The following is a 21,676-nucleotide window of genomic DNA, read 5'->3' as shown; positions in this document are numbered from 1 at the left end:
ACCGACGCCGACGCGTGTCCAGCGTGCCAATAAACAAAACGGCAGACGAGCCGTTTTAACCCACCCGGGCGGTCCCATGCACCCCCACCCTCGTCGTTACACTACACCTTAGCAATCCCTTCTCGACACGTGTCCGTGGTAAGTTGTTCTTCGGGGAGCATTTGTCGAGTCGTTTTGTTCATGGTTTGTCCTCTCGTTATCATGCGCCTTTTGCTCGTCGCCTCTCTGTCACGCCCCTCGATAAATATATAAGTTTGGCGGGCGACGTGGATGGCCGCGAACCGTTCCTCAGGCCCCTTATTTTACTCCTCGGGAGCACCGTACGCTCCTCCTGCAAAATATCTACCGCCCTACCGTCGCTCCTTCTCTCTTCGTGGTTGGCTTGCTTTCAGGTACTGCTGCATCCTTTTTTGTCTCTTGACATCTCATAGATCTGATCTTGCTTGATTTCTTCCGGTCTCGGTTGTTCATTGTTTCGGGTAATGGAGATCGTGTTTGATTGATTTGCTCTTGTTTTGAATTGGGTTTGCTCTCAGATCAATGGCCGGAAAACCCTCGGAGGGAAGGAGGAGAGAGAGAAGAATTGGTGCTGGCCCTCGTTGCCGAATGACGGAAATCTGAGGTAAAGACCGAGTTCTTTACCTATCATGATCTTTTGAGTAATCGCCGATTATTCCTTGAATTCGGAAGTGTTTTCTTGAAGGTTTTGATCGGTTAGGTCAGATTTGATAGGTTCGGGTGTTACTTTGACTATGAAATAGCTATCGACGGGCTTGTACGACCTAGTTTTGTTGCTTCTTCTGACGGGTGCGTGATTGTGCCATTTGGACCTTGCTTTACTGGAATGGGCTTGCAGTCTAACTTAACTCTGGCTTACTAGGGAATTGCTGTACATTATAAGGTCTTTTCCTTGATTTTTTTAGACTGTAAGAAGTTTTTGTTCAAAGTTTGGGCGTGTTGTTGTTGAGCATTAATTATATTTCATTGACATATCTTGGAAGAGTTCTTTGATACGTTTCGTGGTCATACGCTGCGAGATGTTTTGAAACATATTTAGTGATAAAACTTGTAAGCCGTCACGTCGAAACCCCTATCCGGTATCAAAAGTGAATTTGTTTCTTATCAAGTTTTCTTAGCTCGTACGTTCATACTTATGAAAGACGATCTGCTAAGTGATTGTTTTTGGTCCACTGTAGCACTTTTCTTGCCTTCAGTTTTCCTGGCTAAACTTTGGCTACACGTCTAAGGTCAGTTCTAGGAAAGCTAGTTTTAAGTCCTAAATCACTGTCTGTAATACTTTCTTATCCTAAAAAGTTAACATTGTTTTACCGTGAAAGGCTTCTTCATTACAATCCTTGAATAAATACATGTATGTGCATATGCACATATGTTTACGTATGAATGTATATACTAAGTATTCTAAATATGTCTGTAATTATTTATGAATATTTATGATATACTATCTTTGTTTGGTTCAACATAACCTCAATTTGGGCATGTAATGTGACAACCACGAGCATGCAAATGCCATGTGTAGAACATTAAGATTTACAAGACATTACCTATTCAGATAGTTATATTTCTGATGGATGTAGAATCAATGCTATTTGTGTTGTATCCTATTATATGTATAATTTCAGATAGTTCGATTAAAAGGATACAATGATTTCAATTAAAAATATTATAGGACTAAAAACTAAGTAGAACAATATTCCCTATTTTGTTTGCATTTCAGAATGAAGTTCCTCTTAAACTGTTAGCTCTATAAAGTTACGTAAGTCCTGAATGGTTATAAGAAATCAGATATGATGCATTCTAAATTGTACTCTAGTACTAAAGCATGCTTTTGTTAATCCTGACAATATCACAGTATATGTTTCATGGAAATAATTTTCCTGTATATTTTTTGATGTAGGTAGTTATTTGTCACATTCTTACATGAAATTAAAAAAAAAATAGCAGAATGACTAAACTTATTTATGGAATTTCAATGTTCTGTAGTATGTAAGAGGCATGTATCATTTAAAGATGGCTTCTAGATACATATGGGTAGTATCTATTTTTACTCATGCAGCCCAGTGGTTTTTGGAAGAATGATAAGGATTTAATGGAGTCGAGAAAGAAGATTAGAGAAAAATAGAGAGAAGATATGAACCCCGTTTGGCCATTAAGCAAACCCAAACTATAATTCATTCCACAATACCAAGAGACGTGATACAACTTTGATTCAGACCCTTCTATTGTTATTGGAGCAAAGAAGTTTAATTACAAACACTCATTATCTAGTAAGATATTGGATGATCTTTTGTCCCATTTTTCCTTGATAGCTATAGTTGGGAACCCCACTTTTACATTAAGTGTTTGAAATTGTGGCTTTTTGTTCAAGTTTGCAAAAGTGAACTTGGTGTCATTCCATTGAGAGACCTTGGTGGAAGTCTTGGGCTGATAAAATTGCAAACACATTACCAGACTTCCAAAATTTAATTTTGTACATGTCAAATTTTCTTGGGGTACCGTTCATGCTACAATACTAGTGTTGCATTTGGGAACGCATTTATATTTTTAATGTGCAATTTGAGAAAGAGATTTGAGTAAATGTGTACTTGTAGAATGCTTTGAATGTTTGGTAAACAATAAATAAAAATTATATTTTAAATGTACATTGACGTAAGTGTTGTTTGGTAAAATTGTATTATAAAAGTTCATTGAATATTTCGTGACAAATTTATCCTTCTAATATTTTTAATATTTTTTTAAGAGTGAATACATATTTTTCATTTAAATTAATAAGTAAATAAATAAAACAAATAAATGAATGTTAGTAATCTTATAAAAAATTTTGTATGGCCCAAATATATAATAAATAAAAAATATAATCATATAAATAAATATAAAATAATTTTTAAAAATAAATAAGTAAAAATTTATCTTATAAAAAATATAAATCATAATAAACTTATGCTTCTTAAACAACTAAAGTTAACCCTAATCTAAAAGGTCACTTTCTATTTTGTATAAATAGCTCCAAAAATACAAGAAAATTGAAAAAGACTGACTCGAATTCTAAAGCATTTAAAGTAAAATTAGACTTGATCTGACCATTGGTTTCATTAAGCATTTATAGATAGTTCCACGAAACTTCAAAATGAAAGCCCATATATACTACAAGTATATATATTCTGTGGTTCTTACCAAAGTCTATTGTAATGGGTCATTTATAATAGTATGACTAGACATGACTGTAGAGAAATGAGAAACCTTGTCATGCCTAACTTTCATTGTATATAATATATATCACATAATAAGTTATAATATAAAAAATACACTATTTGACGAGCATTTTAAACTTTGTAGGATAAGGGTTGCATGTAATGTCTGGGGTATCTCAACCTTGTTAAAACATGGCTAAACCATATGTGCTTGACCCCCCTTAATTCAACTGCTTTCTATGAAAGACACATAAGAGGACAACAAAATTAACATATTAAGAAGAAGTTAAGGTCTCAGTTTTGTCTATATAGAAAGCATTATACGTTGTCCAGGATTAGCCCTCAGTGATAGTATGGAATAGAGTTGGCAATTGAGGGATGTGTCACTAAAATTTAGATTTTTTTCAAACCTATCCATAAGTGCTAGGATCTGAATCATTTGACATGGTTTCCACATAAAAACCATGACATGAAGGCATTTGCTCAGAAGATAAGTCTGGTCAGGCTATTGGGAGAGTCCTCAAAGTATTTGGGAATTTGGAACACATGTTGACAACTTGACATCACGTTCATATCCTTGAAATCCATTGATAATATGGCAGTGATCACAACAAACTTTGACCAATGTGATCTAAGCTATATTTCATGTTAGAGAAGTCAACAGTTGCCCTTCTCTTATCTACTCCTTGCATGTGTTACCCTTGGGATACTACCTCCTTCCACATTGTTGCCATTGTCCAAGTTGCAAAGTTCATATCCTCAATGGACTGGAGATTTTGTAGGATATATGATAGGTTCTAACATAATCCACAAATTACAAATGATTATTACATTAATACATCGTATCAGTGCTCGAGTTGAATATAATATGAAAAATATCCACAAATATAGTACAAAAGGTTATTATTGGACATGAATTATATACTATTTTAAGTTATAGTCCACTCCGACATTGGAATAATTTTCTAGTACCAGAGTGATGAAGTCTCTTCACCTTCTTTAAACGGTCTCATATCATCACATTTAAAGAATTTTTACATGTATGCTTCAGTTTATTATTTTATGTTGTAGGCATGTTGAAGTTTATTCAACACTGATACATTTATGCATACATGCATACATACATACATATAATATCTTGTATGTATATAAGCTATTATTTGGGTTGAAACCTACATCACTCATGGCATATATTTTGACTTTTTTCTTTAGATCTTTCAAAAGGGGAGGAACTAGCCTGAGGCAGCAACTGCATAACTTGCAAGAAGATCTGGGTATGTTGTTATCTTTAGATGAAAACTTTACAATAAAATTAGTTGTTACAATTGAAATCTGATTGTTTTTCTGTTTTGATAAGTGACAATCATAGGCTATTGGCATGTTTTATTGTAGAAATGCAATGCTGTTGGACGTCTGTTTGTTGTACTTTAAACTTGCAAAACAGTTCCCATAGAATTATATGATTAAAAGTTCAAAGTTTATACGTAAACTTATAATGAAAGGAGCACTTCTAGTCATTATTTAAGATCTGTCTGCTTACTACTTATGCTTCTATTTGTGAGCAATCAGATTTTGTGTTATTGTATCTGGTGTGAGTCGTGTGACAACATGCCAGGTAGTTTTATCCATTCTGGAGTCGTCAGTCAAATAACCATTTTATTTATTTCTACTTGTAAGGATGCAGCCAATTTTTAGCAACTGATTCAGTTGTTTCCTGTATCTGCTTTTAAGAAAACAATGCCATATGTCATCATCGTAGGTCAGAAGCTCACTCATCAACAGTCAACAGCACAAATCGGAAATGGTTTTTACTCTATGAAATCAAAAATTTAAATCTCCATCATTTGAATTTTTGTTGTAAATAAAGGTCATGAAGTTACTAGATTTGACTTTGTCATTTCTTAAGGCAGATAATATGTTAAATAACATTGTAATGTCTATCAATTTTATTTTTTTTCCATTTTCCTTGTGTGTTAGCTCCACTTAAATTTTGGACCAGAAAACTTCAGATTCAATGTATTTGCTGCACTTTGTTGGCTCTGTGTAACTGTGATATGAAGTTGATAGTTATTCTACTTGTGCTGAAGAATACTTTAAATTCTGGAGGTTCTTTCCCTTGGTCTTTGTTGAATTACTTTTTTTTTTTCACTTAGGATTTGTTTGATCCCATGGAAAAAATCTTGAAAATTATTCTCCAAGAAAACTATTCTTTCTAGTGTGTTTGATGGGAAAACTTAAAAAAAAAAATGTTTCATATATTCAGGAGAAGTGAACTTTTTGTTTTTGGTTTTCTATCTTTGATGAAGAGCTGCTTCCGATGATTTTTCAAATATCTTTTAGGAAAAAGGAGAGAGCTCAAATTATTCTTGCAAACAACTTGGTTCCAGAGTTAGTTATTTACAAGAAAAGAATAGGAAAAAGATTTCATTTCCTCTAACGTGATGCGAACAACTTGGTTCAGGAGTTAGTTATTACAAAACGAGGTCTTGATGTCTTTTATTTAGAACTAGTAGAAGGTACTTTGCTTCTATCAAGTTCAGTCGTCTTTGTTAAACTTTATCATTGTTTTATTTTGAAATTAGCTTGATAGCAGTTTGTCATTTTTGGTAAATGTCATCACCATGGTTTTCAAAACCAGTCAGACTGGTATTTGCCGACCAGTTCACTGGTTCAATAGTGAACCAGTAAAAATGGGTCAATACCAGGTTTACCACCTGACTGTATAACCACTACTTGGTAGTCTTTTGGGCAATTAGCCTACTGCTTAGTGTTCTAAGCCCTCTCATCCTTTCTTCCAGGGTTTGCCGTACCGAGCCGTACTGCCCGGTACGGACCATCAGTCCGAGGTACTGTAGCAGTGCTGCAGTACTCGGTACATTTAGGTGTACCGCTCGGTATACCGTACCGTACCGGTACCGAGCCCAGGTCGAAATACCGGTACGGTACGGTACGGTATTGCGAACCTTGCTTTCTTCCAATTAGCAACCCTCTTTTCCTCTTTTCTCTCATTTTTTTCAAACTGAAAGCCTCCCTCTGCTCTAATAAGGTGAGTCCTTCCTGGTGATTTTCTCTTCAATTTCTTTTCTCTTTTTTCCTTACCTTTCTGCATTTAAGTGAGAATGCTTCAAGAGCCCATGTGGCTTGTTTTCTCAAATAATCTCCTTTAATCCTTGGGTCCTCTATAGTGAGGTGGCTACCTACATGGAACATTATTTATTTGCTGTAGCCCTAAAAGGACTCTGTTAGTGTACTCTAGCTGCACATGAACCTTTCTACCCATTAGCATGACCTAAGATCTCAGTTGAAGTGACTATTGACTAATAAGAAGTGCAATAGCATTTTCAGTTTATCCAATCAATTTTAGGATTGAATTTAGCAGAAATTGGTTTTGGATCGAGTGAGAAAAAAATCTTTCTTTTGTATTGTTAAATTCATTTCTCATCATTATTTTTAGTGCCTACTGATCGGTTATCTAAAATATGGGAGATCCATATATATTGGTCAGAAAGATCTTAAGATGCTTCAAAAAAGGCAGTAGTAGTTTGGTAATCTAAATCTACATTCTGATTTGCTTTATAATAATATATAGGACAGCAAACTGACATAACAAAAGAACTAATACTAAAGATAACCAAGAATGAAGATGGAATTAAAAGGATAGGGAATAGAAGCTTTGGAAACAAGATAGTCAAGAAACTTCAAGGAAACTTGTCAAAGGCAAGAAAGATAACAAAGCTTACAGAGTTTTAGGAAATGTCATTTTTTTTCATAATTTACTGATAAACTCAAGATTCGTGCAAGTCATCTTCAAAAATGATTTAGATATTTAAGTCTGTAGACACAAGGAATCGATCCAAATTTAGAACTGCAAACATTCTCCTGGTTTGAACAATATTTAGAACACCTGGATTGGTCTATGATTGATGCCCTATAATCGGGTGTGGTTTTTCCCAATACACCTGGATTGGTCTATGATTGATGCCCTATAATCGGGTGTGGTTTTTCCCAATACCCTACGATCAGTTCGAGGTTGGTCAGAACAAACTGATGTATATGACTTGAGCTCCAAGAGGATATGGGATAGGTCATTTGTGGCAATCTACCGAAAGAATTCTCATTGTTCAAAAATACAGTCGCATAGGTGTATGCAGTGACGTATTACCTCAATGCATAATCTCTATGTATTGTGGCCACATATATGGTCTGTGCAAGCTTTAATATGTGATCGCTATGTGGTTTATGTTTTTTCTATTATTCCTGCTAATATATTATTTTAATAGTATAAAATATGATCATCATGCTATTTTGATCACTTACATTTTGTATGTATCCTATTAACTTTATATTATCCATATTTTTCGTGCTATTATTTTGTTATTTTTTCAAAACTTTTCAGTATCTGCCACATATGTTTCCAGTGCTTACACACTATGTGGGACCTTAAACTGCCTGCATACTGTGGCCACTTTTCAGAACATTGACACTTACCAGGTCAGAAGTGGCTGTTGTTTGGATTTCCACTCGGTCCATTTATGGATATCCAGAAAAGGGGGATCTATGCTGCAATTGGTCATACATGAATGAGAGCCTGTATAGCATTGATATCATTTGTTGTGCAATATATACCCAAGAGAGCCAGCAGGAAGTTATTATTTTGGTTTCTTATTTAGTGTGGTATATTTCACCATTCACATCACATTTCAACACGATCAATTCATTATTCTTCTTTTCTTTTATTACCACTTGTCTGTGTTAGAGGTGATTTAATTGAGTGGGTGAGTAATGGACTTCATTTTATCAGAACATGCCTACTGCATGACTCTTGAAAGGTTGTGCATGTTGACTGATGAAGCTCCAGTCATAAGTAGTCAATTTGTTGACAGATTGCCTACCTTACCTTCTGTTAACTGCATTCTCTCTGTCAGATGGATAATAAACCAGTCTTCCTCTTGGCTTGTTCTGCTTGCAATGTTGTGATGGAAAGATCCTACTGAGAAGTTCTTTAAGTTGCAAGTTCAGCTTTGAATTCCTCATTTAGGTACAAAAGACTACTTAGCAAATTCACAATACATTTATTGCAAGCAATAAATACAGTTTCAGTTTCTCAGATCTTAATACCTAGCACAGTATTCATATTTCATGGTGATATAAACTTTATACAATAGGTGGCTAGAATGTTTTTGAGGAGTCACTGCTGCACTTTTACGTAATTAAAGATTCCTAGCCTTGGTACACTGTAGCAGTGAGATAATAGATGGAAGATCATGAAGAGTCACTCTCCACGTGTCAGCTGAAGTTGAAGTCTGGTGCAAATTCAGTAATAAGTTGTACAGTTAGACTAGAAATTTTAAATGTGTGAATTTTCTAATGTTTGTAAAAAAAAGTTACCCTAGATTTGGAGGTTGGGTCTGGGTTCCATCTGCTTGCTGTTGTGGCTGGCTTAACTCTAGATGAATGGGCACATGTGCTTCATCCGTAAAACTAAAACCATATGGAATAATTGAACCTCCATCACTACCAGTTGTTCCCCTTGTTTCATAAACCTGACAATGATGATTGATAGCTTAACTCATGTTATACATAATTTGACAGCTCATCAAGGGATAAAATTGGACACTTTTATGGATCTATGATGAAATAGCTTTTGTATCTGATACCTTCTTGTGCAATTCCATGTTTTCTTGACGAACAAGGTTTACCTTCTTGTGCAGTTCCATATTCTCTTGGTGTATAAACCTTCCCTGCAATGAAACCAGCATCAATATAGGTGAACTAGATGTACAATTCTAAACTTGTTGAGAGGTAGCAAAATTATGGCATAACCTTTTGATCCAGTTCTTGAATTTCTTCTATTAAAAGTTGGTCCTGCAGGAATAGAATTATTTGTACGCTATAGAATAGTTGTTGGAAGAAAGTAGGTATGAAATACTGAGTGATGCATAGGAAGCAAGAACCTTCTTCATTCTGACATTACGCAGGCTCATTTCTAGTTGGTTCTCTAGATTCTGTAGATCTTTGACATTTAGGCCAGAAAGCTCTTCTCCCATCAACTGCCTGCAGTTGTTGACACAGAAGCAATGGGCTCAGTAATTTTTGTCACTAATTTATGACATTATGTGTTTATGAAATTATTTTCCAATATAAAATCCATAATGATGATACGTGCAGCCTGATAATCGGTTTTGCGAACCCTTTGCTTGGAATTCTCAGATTGATGGATGCATATATACTGTTTTTACTCTTTTTTGGGGAAGAAAACTAATTTAGTGGCATGTCAAGCAAGTTTGAATTTTGGAGAGACAATTGTTTGTAAGTTTTTGCATGCACTAATTAACTATTACATTGAAAGAACTTTGTATTCACCGGGTGTATTTGAAGATTGAGTTTAAATTCACTGTTGAAACATCTTGTCAGGTACTCCTTTTATGACTTTCTTCTTGTCCGGTGCTTCTTGTCTGGGATTTCTGTAGCCTTCATCAGAAAGGCATTGGGGTGCCACTTGCTCTGGCATTCAACCAAACAGAAGTTTGATTTTGTGGGTTGGGATATTCCAAGCATAGTCTTGTACTCTTAAAACTATATAACTAAATTATACTATAGAAACATCTAAGTTTCATTTGTTGACATTATCTAATTTATAGCAATAGTTATGGGTTCTAATTCTGTTGTGTAGCATGTAATGACTCAGTAGTGCACTGTGACTTGGCTTCATGTAACTGGTCATCCAAATTGTCATTGTTCCATCAGTTTGTGCACTGCTTATCTGAACTGGTACCAGCATATATTGTACAGAGGTAGTCATGGACTTTTGCTGAGTCCAAAGATACGGATTTATGATACCTTTATTTGTCTCTGCACAATCCATGTGTTTGGTTTACCCATGTCTATCTGGTTGGCTTGCTACTGTACATGTGTTTGGTAACTATTGGGCTGCATTATAGTTAGCTGTATTTCACTTTCTCCTTGCTTAATGAATGTGTACAAATAAATTTTGTGTTTTCCTTAAAACATGATATCACTTGTTATATTTCTATTAAGTTGGATTAGCATTCCCTTTACCATATGCATTGTAGAAGATTTACACACTGATAATACTTGTATAACATGAAGAATGGAGCTCATTAGCTCCACTGGAATAGTAGAAATAATTTCCTGACACCCAGAAGTCCTAGTAATTTTAGTTCAGAAGAGGTCACTTAGATTATAATATTTAAGGTGTATCAATTCGTTGATTGGTTTGAGTTTTGATGTGGCACATTGTTTCCTACGTCTTTCTAGTGCTGTAACTAAGTTCTTACTGTTAAATAACATGAGCATTCATTGATGAAGCTGACTCCACATAATTGTGACAGCGGCATCAATATCATGAATAATACATGTTATACAAGACACTGATATACCAGAGAACATATCTAAGTCCAAAAGTTCAAGCAAAACTGAACATTAGAAGTAAACTATCCATGATAATGCTACTACATTTTTTGTGCTTATCTACGGCAAAATGGATTTTGAATGACCATACTTTTATTTGAATTTGTAGGGTATAGTGAGCATACCTATGATTTTCTTGCAAGTTATGCAGTTGCTGCCTCAAGCTCGCTGCCTCCCTTTGCCAGAACTGGTGAGTAGAAAGCACAATACTCTTACAACGTTGATATGCAGTTTTTAAAACTTCAGTAACTAGCTCCAAAGGCAAACATGTTTTAGAGGTGAGCTGTTTGATCAAATGTAACAATAAAGATCCGCAGATCTTAAAAGAAGTCCATGCAGAAGTTCTAGGTAAGAAACTATTAAATGATAATAGTTTACATATGAATGTTAAGGTCATGAATATAACTATAGCAATTTGCTATATTTATCATTTTCTTCATTTTGGCAGTTACATCATTATTTATTTACCCATATACTTCTGGTGGTTTTTTTTTTCTTTCTATGCTTTAGAAATGACAACTCTGATTGGTGCGGTAGTTGACATGAAGATCTTCGCAGAGCATTTGCTTTTACATCTTGGAGACAATAACTGTACAAGCATATTTTTATGTATAGTAAATAATCTTAATAATTACTGCCTTAACTTTTCAAGCTGCAGTTGGACTTGGAATCTACAAATTGACAACAGTTGGTACAATTTTGACAATGAATAATCAATGATAATGCATATAATTAAACTAAATGATTCAAACCAGACAAAATGTTCTCCATTTTCTTATTCTTCTGTAAAAATGACTTCAATTGATATCGTAGCTGACATCATTCTAGTCTGTTTGTTGATTTGTGAATGAGAGATTTTGAGAAAGGTGCATATTTTAAATTTTCAGCCATGAAGATTCAAGTGAAGTTGTTAAATAAATGGCATATTATGCCATCTTCTTTAGTCAATTCTTTAGCTTTAACAGCTGATACGGTAAAGTCAGAGGAAAATTTACCAAAGTTCTGAAGATTAATCGGGGTGATTATAATCATCTGTGATTCTTACAAAGGATATAGGCTTATAGCTTTCCTTATTAGAAATGTTGTACTAGAGTTAAAAATTGACCATTCTTGATAACCTGATTTTTTTGTGTAGTTATGATGCAAGATTAGTCTAAACATGCCAATGCAGGTTATAGCCAGGTTAGATCAACTGATCCAACACCTAAAAATATCCTTCATCTTTGTCAAAGTTCTGAAGATTAATAGGGGTGATTATAATCATCTGTGATTCTTACAAAGGATATAGGCTTATAGCTTTCCTTATTAGAAATGTTGTACTAGAGTTAAAAATTGACCATTCTTGATAACCTGATTTTTTTGTGTACTTATGATGCAAGATTAGTCTAAACATGCCAATGCAGGTTATAGCCAGGTTAGATCAACTGATCCAACACCTAAAAATATCCTTCATCTTTGTCTTAGAAGATGAAATTTTAAAAAGGCAAAGTAATCTCTTGTTTTTTTTTTTTTCTTTTTGAGTTTCATGTACCAAACTCATGCCGATCTATGGCCAAACCAAAATGGGTCCAGTCCATGATAACACAGTTTGTTGGTGTGTACCATGGTACCAAGAAGGGGGAAGGGAGAAGTAGGAGAAGAGGAGGCAAAGGACAGGGGAGGAGGAAGACGAGACAAATGAGGAAGATGATGAGGAAAGTATAGGGAGATCAGATGGGTCAGCAGTGATTGGCTGTGGCCATCGGCGGGTAGGCAACAGGCGGACATGATAGTAGTGGCAGCATGCGTAGGGGAGAGGGTGCTGGAGGTAATTGTAGGGTCGGGGAGCTATGAATAGCAAATTGCATGACCCCCTGCCCTAAGATTTGTCACTCATATTGAAAAAATAAATCAGACCAGGATTGCCCAAAAGGGGGCAGCATGTATTGGTTTGGGCAAAATGGTGATCCTTGATCTGACCCTTCATTTTATTTGAATTCAACAACTTATGGAGGAATTAGAAAGATTTTGAACTCGAATTGTGTAAATATGTTAATATACTGAATATGGTTTAGAATACATTGAATCCTGATTCTAAATATTAGAGGATAATAATTCCAAATACTAGGAACTGTGGTTCCTAGGAAGCTTCAGAATCATGGAGATTCAGAAGCACTTGTATTTAGGTTTCTCTTTGATTCCCACTACTGCAGATAGGGCTAGGCTAAAGGAGTGAGAATTAAGGTCGTTAAGGCTCCAAATAGATAATCTCAAATCTGTTGAAGATATTGAATGAGAATGACAACAACAATAATATATGAATCATAATACTCATGTGCATAATATCTAAATGAAATATAATTTGCAACAAAAACAAGAACAACACCAAGTCATATATCCCAACTATATGGTAAATAAATGGAAAGAAGACAAAATAATACATATTAACTTATAATAATACATGATGATAACCCAATATTTTAAACAAAATATGTTATGTGTCCAAAGCAATATAACTCCATCTTATAAGCTTAAAATCACATTGTGATAGATGGGGTTGGGGGGTCTACAAGAATGTATTCCAAATGCTAGTTTATTGTTATGTCAATAGGTTGGATCTATGCCAGATTGTGTTTCATGTTACGTCGATATATTGGATCTCTGCTAGATGGTTTATGTGGATAAAGTGAGGATTCCCACTTGAATTATGGGCTAGATTTAGAAGTAGTCGAGGCTGAAAAAAGAACATACGCTTAGTTGTATACAACTTGTATCGAACGAATGTCGACCTGTAACAGTTTGGTATGCCATGGTCCACTTTCAGTACAGAGTATTTTACAAATACAGGACATTATGTATCCCAATATTGACTGTACCAGTACATACCGCCTGCACTGACTGTAACAGTTGGTGTGCCACGGTCCACTTTCAGTACAGAGTATTTTACAGGTACAGGACATTATGTATCCCAATATTGACTGTACCAGTACATACCGCCTGCACTGACTGTAACAGTTGGTGTGCCACGGTCCACTTTCAGTACAGAGTATTTTACAGGTACAGGACATTATGTATCCCAATATTCACTGGACCAGTACATACCACCTGCACCGACCAGTATGGTAATCTAAGATCATGATTATCTACTTATAGTGGCCTGGAAATTTGTCTTTTGTGCACCGGAAGATTTCAAAGAGTTAATCCGACATTTTTGCAAGATGTTCAGGATCCATTCTTCATGTTAGACACATGTGAAAGCTCTTTGTTCACAATCAATTACCGATACTCGTACAAGATCCTCGAACAAGAAGCACAAGGGGATATACTACTATCTACAGTACATTGTGAAAGGAGAAGCAACTTTGCAGTTTTCTAGTTTGCTATAATTTCTTATTCATCTTCAAGCCTAGCCAGATTTAGGAGCAGTTTCTTAGGCAACCTAGTGACGTTACGGAGAACATCCATGAATGATATGACATTGGGATCAATCATAGACCATTGTATGTAGTTTTCTGAGATACTTCTGTAGTAAGAATATATCCTATATCAGAAATATAACTGTCATATTGTTTCCAAGAGCCTTATTTTTATCTTTTTTCTTTTTGGGTTACTCTATAACTGAAGAAAGTTGACATGTCAACAAATATACCAATAGAACAAACAGCAGCAGTCCAGAACTTGTAACTCAGAAAGGATAAAATTCATGAAGGTTGCAGTGGAAGGGAACTTAGTTGTATGGAAAGATGTTGCTCCTTTGCATTTGGTTTTGCTACGAGCATGAATTTGCATCTTTTTTTGCAAATCTCTAGTATTTTACTACTTTGTCAAAGATATGACTACCATATAGCTATGTTGTAGTCTCTATGTGGATGCACCATTCTCTTGGCCCTACAACCCTTGTGGATGGAGAAGTCCTCTTAATGAGGCAGACAAATTGTTGACTCAAGTGACCTGTTATTATTGTGATATCGTAGAATGAGCAGAAGATCTGACTTTGATGATATCAATGAAAGGATCGAAAGTTTTCTACTGGAACTAATTGAATGATCCAAAGATTAGTTGAACAACAATCTAAATTTTTTAAAATATGGTTGGTTAGGAGGCGCACAATGGAAGCTACAAGTAACTTTGAGCTGATTGTGAAAGCCAAACAGGATATAAGATCTGGTTCTTATAGTGAAATCCTTCAATAGATTCCGAAGTCACAGAAGCTTCCATGATGATAGTAATTTAGCATATGGAAGTTGACTTGTCAAATATTAACATGCTCTTGATGGACATGAATTGCCAACTTTGATTTCTATCATTGGCAACTGCACATTTAGCTTCAAGATCTGTTCCTTGCACCCCAACATATCCATTGTGGATAAGGGATAGGTCATCTCTAATCAGAAATGAACTATTTGCATTTTGGATCTTCTTCAAATTCTATTGGTTAAAAAGATTAAGCAGGACTAACTATTAGAGAATAATTGTATGATTTTCATCTTCAATGCAGGACACTCTTTTCATCCCTGGCCTTGTCAAATATTAACACTCTTGATGGACATGAATTGCCAACTTTGACTTCGAACATTGGCAACTGCATATTTAGCTTCAATAATGTAGATCTGTTCCCTGTGCCCCAGCATATGTATTGTGGATAAGGGATAGGTCATCTCTAACCTGAAATGAACTATTTGCATTTTGGATCTTCTTCAAATTCTATTGGTTAAAAAATATTAAACAGCCCAAACTATTAGAGAATAATTGTATGATTTTCATCCTCATTGGAGTGCACTCCTTTCATCCTTTGCCTTGCTAAAATGAAGATGCCAAGTTGTCCAACAAAACATCAAAATAGCTTGTCCTCGCAAGTTATAAAGCAATGCTCCATTTAATATCTTGGTCCATCTGGTCCACATGCCAAGTTTTATCATCACTACCATGTCCCTGCCATCGCACCGGAGGATTTTGATGGTACAGAATTTTGTTTCTCATCTAATGTTGTTCTAAGAGGATAAAGTTTTTGCAAAACTCTAATTCCGTTGCTAAATATGTTTAGGGACATAGGGTACTCAACATCATATGATGATTGGGCTAATTGGCATAAGTCATTTGTCAAGATGTTCTCTTGTTCCTGTAGTCAAATTGATGAAATTGTTATATGATGAAGTTTGGTGAAGGCACTGATTTTACCTGGAGGCTAATCAAACAGACAGTAATAGAACCTGAGGTGGTATAACATAAATAGAATTAACTTCTGCGGTTGTGCTTTGTTTTTTCTTTTATTTTTTTGTCTTTTGAGATTGTGCTTGTTGCAAACATACAGTGCTTATGACAATTCCAATATACAATCATGTGCATGCAGTCCCAGGGCTCTTTAATCCTCAACTTCACATCTAATTTTTGCTTCACTATCTAGGCTTGCTTTTAAGCCTCTACCACCACTGCCCACATTTACATTTGATGAGCATTCATATCTGAGTCTTTGGAAGAAACCTTTTTTTTTACTTTTTCTATATTGTTGCTTTGAAGATATTCTGTTTCCTTTGCCAGAAGTTTGAGAATCTGTGGTCATATTAGTATGCGGCGGAGCTACTTAATGATGATTCCTAGTGTAATTGAGCAGAATCTGAAGTTGTCATGCCCAAACAAACAAGAAGTGATATTTATCCACTATTGAACACAAGGCCTGAAATTTTATTTTCTGTTGAACTTTATGGCAGAAGTTCCTCGAGAAATCTGAAATCCAGTGAAGTAAATGTATGACGTGGTCCTTCCATGCTATTTTACGTGTAACCAAATTTGTAAGCTATACAATGTTGCTATGTTGCAACTTTGAATTGATCAAATCACCTTCTGCCACTAGTTGGTTACAAAAAGGGATTTAGTGTTATGACTGTTAATGACCTTATATGAATATTTTACATGAATAGGCAGAATCCGTTGTTGTGGTCTTAAAAATCAAGTTAAAGGCATGCTGGAGTACAAATAAAGGAAGCTACCAAACTATAGAAGAAAATTATAAATTAAAGGTCGAAATGAGTGTAAGGTGCTAATAACTTTTTTTATAAGAATTAATAATGGACAAAGATGTTATCTCGAACACTAATAATTAGGTATTTAATTGTCTCCCAAAGTATCGTGACCAGTAGGTTAACGTCTGGTGCACTTCTTAAGGCTTATAGTACCCTTTTTTATACAACTCTCGAGGACTGAATTACTAGATAACTGTTAAGATTCCTATATTATAATATCTCTTACATCACAACTAGACTACTTATTTAGATTTACAATTTATATAACAAGGATTTTAATCCTCAGCCTAAGATAAGATAAAGTGAGTCAAACATAACATCACATAATTCGAGTACATCACTATTTGATTTTGTTTGAGCATAAAATTTATTCAACAAAACTAATTGTTGTGTGTATAATTTATAGGTGAATGAATCGGATGCCATCATCAAACTAATTATTTATATATATAAATTTTTAGGATGTGGATTCAAATCCCCAACTTAAAGTAAGCAAATTGTATGTCACCACAGACTAATTGCTTATACTCTAGAGGGTTCAAACCCTAAGCCAACTTATGGTAAGTAAATTGTATATCACCACAGACTAATTGATTGTATTCTAGAGGATTCAAACCCTTGGTAGGTAAGTAAATTGCATATCATCACAGAATAATTGCTTGTATTCTAAATGATTCAAACCCTCAACCTAGAGTCCGTGAATATGATGTATCACCATCATCTATTATTTAAGTGCAAAATCTGTAAGATGATAGCTTTTATTCTCAATCTAAGATAAGTGATAGTTGATCACGTGACAATCGGACTAATTGTGTAGGTATCAAAAAAATATGATGAAAAAAGTTAAACCCTCAACATAATTAGAATATAAATATTATCAATTGTTTAGGTTTATATCTGAGTTAATTTGAATATAAATTAAAATCAGGCACATAATAAAAATAATGTTATCATCCCATATTTCAACTATGATTGAATCTTGTTGCCAATCCAGCAGTCCAATTATTATATTCATGAAGAGCAATCTCAAGCAAGATGATAATGAAGATCCCATTATAAATAAAAGATATTGATTGGATAATGAAACCTATTAATGGGCCCCTAAAGTGATATCAAGTTTATTATGGATTAGGGCTAACTTAGCTCGATTATCAGGTTGACTTCTAGAAAATCATCTGGGCTAACTTAAGTAATGTGGGAAATATCTTATAAACTATAAATATTTTTTTTTTTGATCAAATATGTAAATCAAATTATCATCACAAACAATACTCGTATAATCTATTGGCATAAGCGCCTTGTTTAAAGATTTTAAAATAATAGGTATGGTTAAACAAGATTTGCATCATAACATGGTAGATTTATATCATCAAAAAATTTCAAAAATATTTTTAAGATCATGACACCTTTTCATGGAAAATTATTTTCCTTTCATTTTGCTATCAATTGTCTATTTCTTCCCTTCCTACAACTATACCTTTGTCCTCCATCTATCAATTATCCATGGTGATGCCTTTATCGTAATCATGATGCATGGGAACTGTACTTGTTGCCAATTAACCCTACAACATTTAATACAAGTTCCTTCCTCGTTCTCATATATGTTTGATACATCATTGCCTTTGACGTGCCGATATCGTAAGTCAAATTTGTACAACTAGGAGCTTACTCTATCTTCACATTTTGCTCTTAATAATCTTTTGTTATCAACCTTATACTTCCATCGATTTACATTAGATATGGTGAAAAAATGAACCAACTCTCCATGGATGTGTCGTTGAACTTTGCATAAAACCTACATCAATTGCACAATTGTCACCACAAACAATATTAGCTTATGTGAATGGTGAAAACTACATGACTTCCTTTCTTGACAAACGCTTGAGTGTTTAATTCATCTAAATTGATCGCTTGAGTTTCATCTACCTAGGTTGACTAAGTTTGACCATGGATCATCATAGCTAGATCACACTCAATACCAATTGATTCAAGTTAATTCTATCCCAGTTTGATCAATTCCTAACTAGTTGCTCATTGATGAGGCTAATTAAGCCACTAATTCTAACGGGATTGAGCAAGTTCAAATCAACTTAAATCAGGATTTTTGAGGTTCTCGCCTCAAATTCTTGTCAAATTAATTTGGTCATGGATGATTTTAGATGAACCATTTCAAGCAGGTTTTGATAAACTTACCATGCCTCTGGGGAAAAAAAAATGAAGCAAATGGAGAAAATCAATGAGAATATTCATCATGTTACACATCTCTTATTAGTACGAAATATTTCACATTCTCTTTTTAGTACCAAATAATCAAGCGTATGTTTCAGTTCGTAGTTGGTCAAAACATGAGAAAAGAATTAACTTTTATTTTCACTCAAAGAATTTCCCTAAAACTAGTTCATGGAAAACCTACAATCAAACTTTAGAGAAATGAACAACTCTCTTTCAAAAAATACCAAGTGTTGGGATTATTTTAGAGAAGAGCATTGTCGCTTGGACAAACTCAAAAAAATTGAGCATCAAGTCTATTGGAAGATGAAGTTTCATGACATTTACTAGTAAATTGTAAGAGTATGACATGATAAATTAAGCAAACTAAACTGGAAAAACATATGCAACTGGTTAATAACAAGTGAGTTAAATAATCCAGTTCTTAATAAACTTATCTACATAACAAACACTAAAGCTTGAAGTGTACGTACCTTAAGTTCCGAAGTTGCAGAAACAATTTGCTGTTGCTCCTCTTTAGCTTTGGTATATCGTTCTATGACAGACTTCATGCTGTTATTTAGAACATGAGATTGACTCAGAACATTTATTTATATTCGTTGCAACATTTAAGAGTGTGAACTAATAACATAATCTTTCAATAATTCTCTTCTGAAAGTTATTTAGGCAATAGCAGTGAATTTAATCAATAGAATGTAAAATTAACATCTATAATGTATTTCACAAAACTGATGATATCATGCCATATACTCCAAAATGTATTGTTTGAATTCTTGTAAAATAAAACATATGATAGAACAAAAAAACCTAGATGCATGGTAGCTCATAGTAAATCCTTCCATCTTATCCACCCAACGCGTGTACATACGATTGAACTCAAGCTTCCTTTTCTCCCTAAATCAATACGTTACGGATTACTAAAAAACAAGCTTATGGTTCATTTTCTTGACGATTAACAAGCAATGATTACCAATTATCTTTGCAAAACAAATATTTGATACCAAAATATAGTTACAAAAGAACTTAATTGTTTGCCAATGCCAAAAGAGTCACAAACTATAAAGCTAAATTTCGTGTCATTTTAACATATATGGAAACATATATATCAACTTTACAAAACTTCCATCTGCAAAGAGCAGTTGTGGGTTAGGTTACTAAAATAAATAACAGTTTGAAGCATCAAATGTTGTCTCCAAGAAAAAATTGTACAAAACAATGCAAAACATAGGTAACATACATACTTCGATTTGTTCATAAAAGTAGATCTGAAAACGGATGTAGAATGTTTCCAATAATTTTTTTTAGTTTCTTAAATCACAGTCACTTTGCCAATGTAGACTGTCATTACCAACAGGCTGCAATACAAATGAAAGGAGTTTCTACTATCAGGCATTTGTTAAGGTCTCTAGGATCGATAGTGATGAAGTTGGATTAAACAGAGGGCACAAACTAAGAGAGAGCCAGTATTTCTCTTTTTTTTGTTTCAAAATGGAAATATTTTGCTTACATGGAATTTTTCTGATGGAGAAGAATAATGACAACTAAGTCTGAACCTAAGCATGCTAATACTGGAGATTCACCGGTCGTTTTCCTAGGTTTGTTGGGGGAGGTGCGCATCTCCCCCAAGAAAGCTTCCTAGATCTCTAAAACCTAAACCTCTGAAGAAAATAATGGTCGGAGGGAAATGCAAAGAAAGCGTCTGCTATATTCTCATTTCCAATGACTTTCTCTTGTAGACTCGATTCCAACGACGTATGAAGTTATGAAAACGTCTTCCAAGGCAAGCACAGCCTCCAACCCAAACCCTAGAGGATTTCAAGGGATCACTACAGCGACCTCAAAGAGGATCCGCTTGGAGGAGAAGAATATATAGATCGATTAGCCGAAGCCAAGACCCATAAGATCGAGGCTCCGACCAAGTATTCCTGCTTTCATGCATGGGTTTAATAGATCTCTCTATCCAGGAGATCAAGATGATATAGAGCAAGAGAGAGAGAGAGAGAGAGGCAGAGAACCTGGAGCTGGAGAACTCGTACAGGCGGCCGGTGCTGGAGAAGATGACCAGGCCGACCTCAGCGTCACAAAGGATGGCGAGCTCCTTGGCCTTCTTCAGCAGCCCGTTCCGCCGCTTCGAGAAGGTCACCTGCCGGCTGGTGGTGTTGTCGATCCTGCGGATCACGATCTTCCCCCTCCCCATGATCCACCACTATACCTACCCCCATCAGATGCAACGGATCAACAAGAAGAACAAGAAAGAAAGAAGCACAGATGACAGATCTACACATAGCAGAAGACAAGAAGGAGGATGAACCTTCTTCTACCCGACGACAAGAAGCCGAAATGGAGCTGCTCCTCACCTCTCTTTGGTGAGGACGGATGCTATCTTTCAACATCTCCCCCCTTCCTCCCTCACCTATTTATCCAATACAAAAATAGAAAGGGGGAGAGAGGAGGAGAGAGACGACGCTAATAGAATTCTGACAGGTAGATACCTTCACGCACTCTCTCCTCTCCTCTTCCCCACCTCTCCGAGAGAGAGGGGAGGGGAGGGGAGGGGAGAGGTTGGATGTAAGGTTTCGATTTGATTACTGTGACGAGCGTTTGATTCCTTTGTAAGCTTTTGTAGTGTTGTTGCTAAGCATTAGGTGCGGACTTCAAACAACCAAGCCATTGTTTTGTGTAGCTCCCGCCGCCTGCCGTATGAATTGCCGACGCGTGGTGGGTCCATCAGACACCTGCCGTCCAGGCTGAGTGATTCCGCCGTGGCGCCCCTTGGTTTCCGGGCGGGTGTCCCTGCTTCCGGTGCAC

The 21,676-nt window shown here is 35.4% G+C and overlaps 1 protein-coding gene and 1 long non-coding RNA gene across 9 annotated transcripts; one reads left to right on the top strand and one right to left on the bottom strand.

The window, feature by feature from the left end:
* Nucleotides 1–400: 400 nt before the first annotated feature.
* On the top strand, nucleotides 401–16,528 carry LOC103977567 (uncharacterized). 7 transcript variants are annotated; one of them, XR_010494973.1, is made up of 4 exons: nucleotides 401–622; nucleotides 4,422–4,483; nucleotides 10,750–10,988; nucleotides 16,158–16,528. It is a non-coding gene; the product is annotated as an uncharacterized LOC103977567 (long non-coding RNA). The 7 variants fall into 7 exon arrangements; XR_010494974.1 differs by having other exon boundaries at nucleotides 16,137–16,528; XR_010494972.1 differs by lacking the exon at nucleotides 16,158–16,528 and adding an exon at nucleotides 11,151–15,368 and having other exon boundaries at nucleotides 10,750–10,830.
* LOC103977568 (MADS-box transcription factor 23) lies at nucleotides 8,395–21,468 on the bottom strand. 2 transcript variants are annotated; one of them, XM_018823743.2, is made up of 9 exons: nucleotides 21,226–21,468; nucleotides 20,884–21,080; nucleotides 19,342–19,420; nucleotides 10,766–10,827; nucleotides 9,164–9,263; nucleotides 9,033–9,074; nucleotides 8,867–8,950; nucleotides 8,598–8,752; nucleotides 8,395–8,512 (listed from the first exon to the last, which is right to left on the bottom strand). In XM_018823743.2, exons 2-9 carry the CDS (start codon nucleotides 21,063–21,065, stop codon nucleotides 8,482–8,484), a joined length of 735 nt encoding a protein of 244 aa, XP_018679288.1. In that variant the 5' UTR covers nucleotides 21,066–21,080; nucleotides 21,226–21,468; the 3' UTR covers nucleotides 8,395–8,481. The 2 variants fall into 2 exon arrangements, with proteins under 2 accessions (XP_018679288.1, XP_009391396.1); XM_009393121.3 differs by having other exon boundaries at nucleotides 21,180–21,467.
* Nucleotides 21,469–21,676: the final 208 nt, after the last annotated feature.

This window comes from Musa acuminata, chromosome BXJ3-3, assembly GCF_036884655.1.
Source record: "Musa acuminata AAA Group cultivar baxijiao chromosome BXJ3-3, Cavendish_Baxijiao_AAA, whole genome shotgun sequence".
In the NCBI taxonomy this organism is placed as follows: domain Eukaryota; kingdom Viridiplantae; phylum Streptophyta; class Magnoliopsida; order Zingiberales; family Musaceae; genus Musa; species Musa acuminata.
The sequence above is the reverse complement of the archived record's forward strand: the minus strand, read 5'-3'. Positions and strand labels throughout refer to the sequence as shown.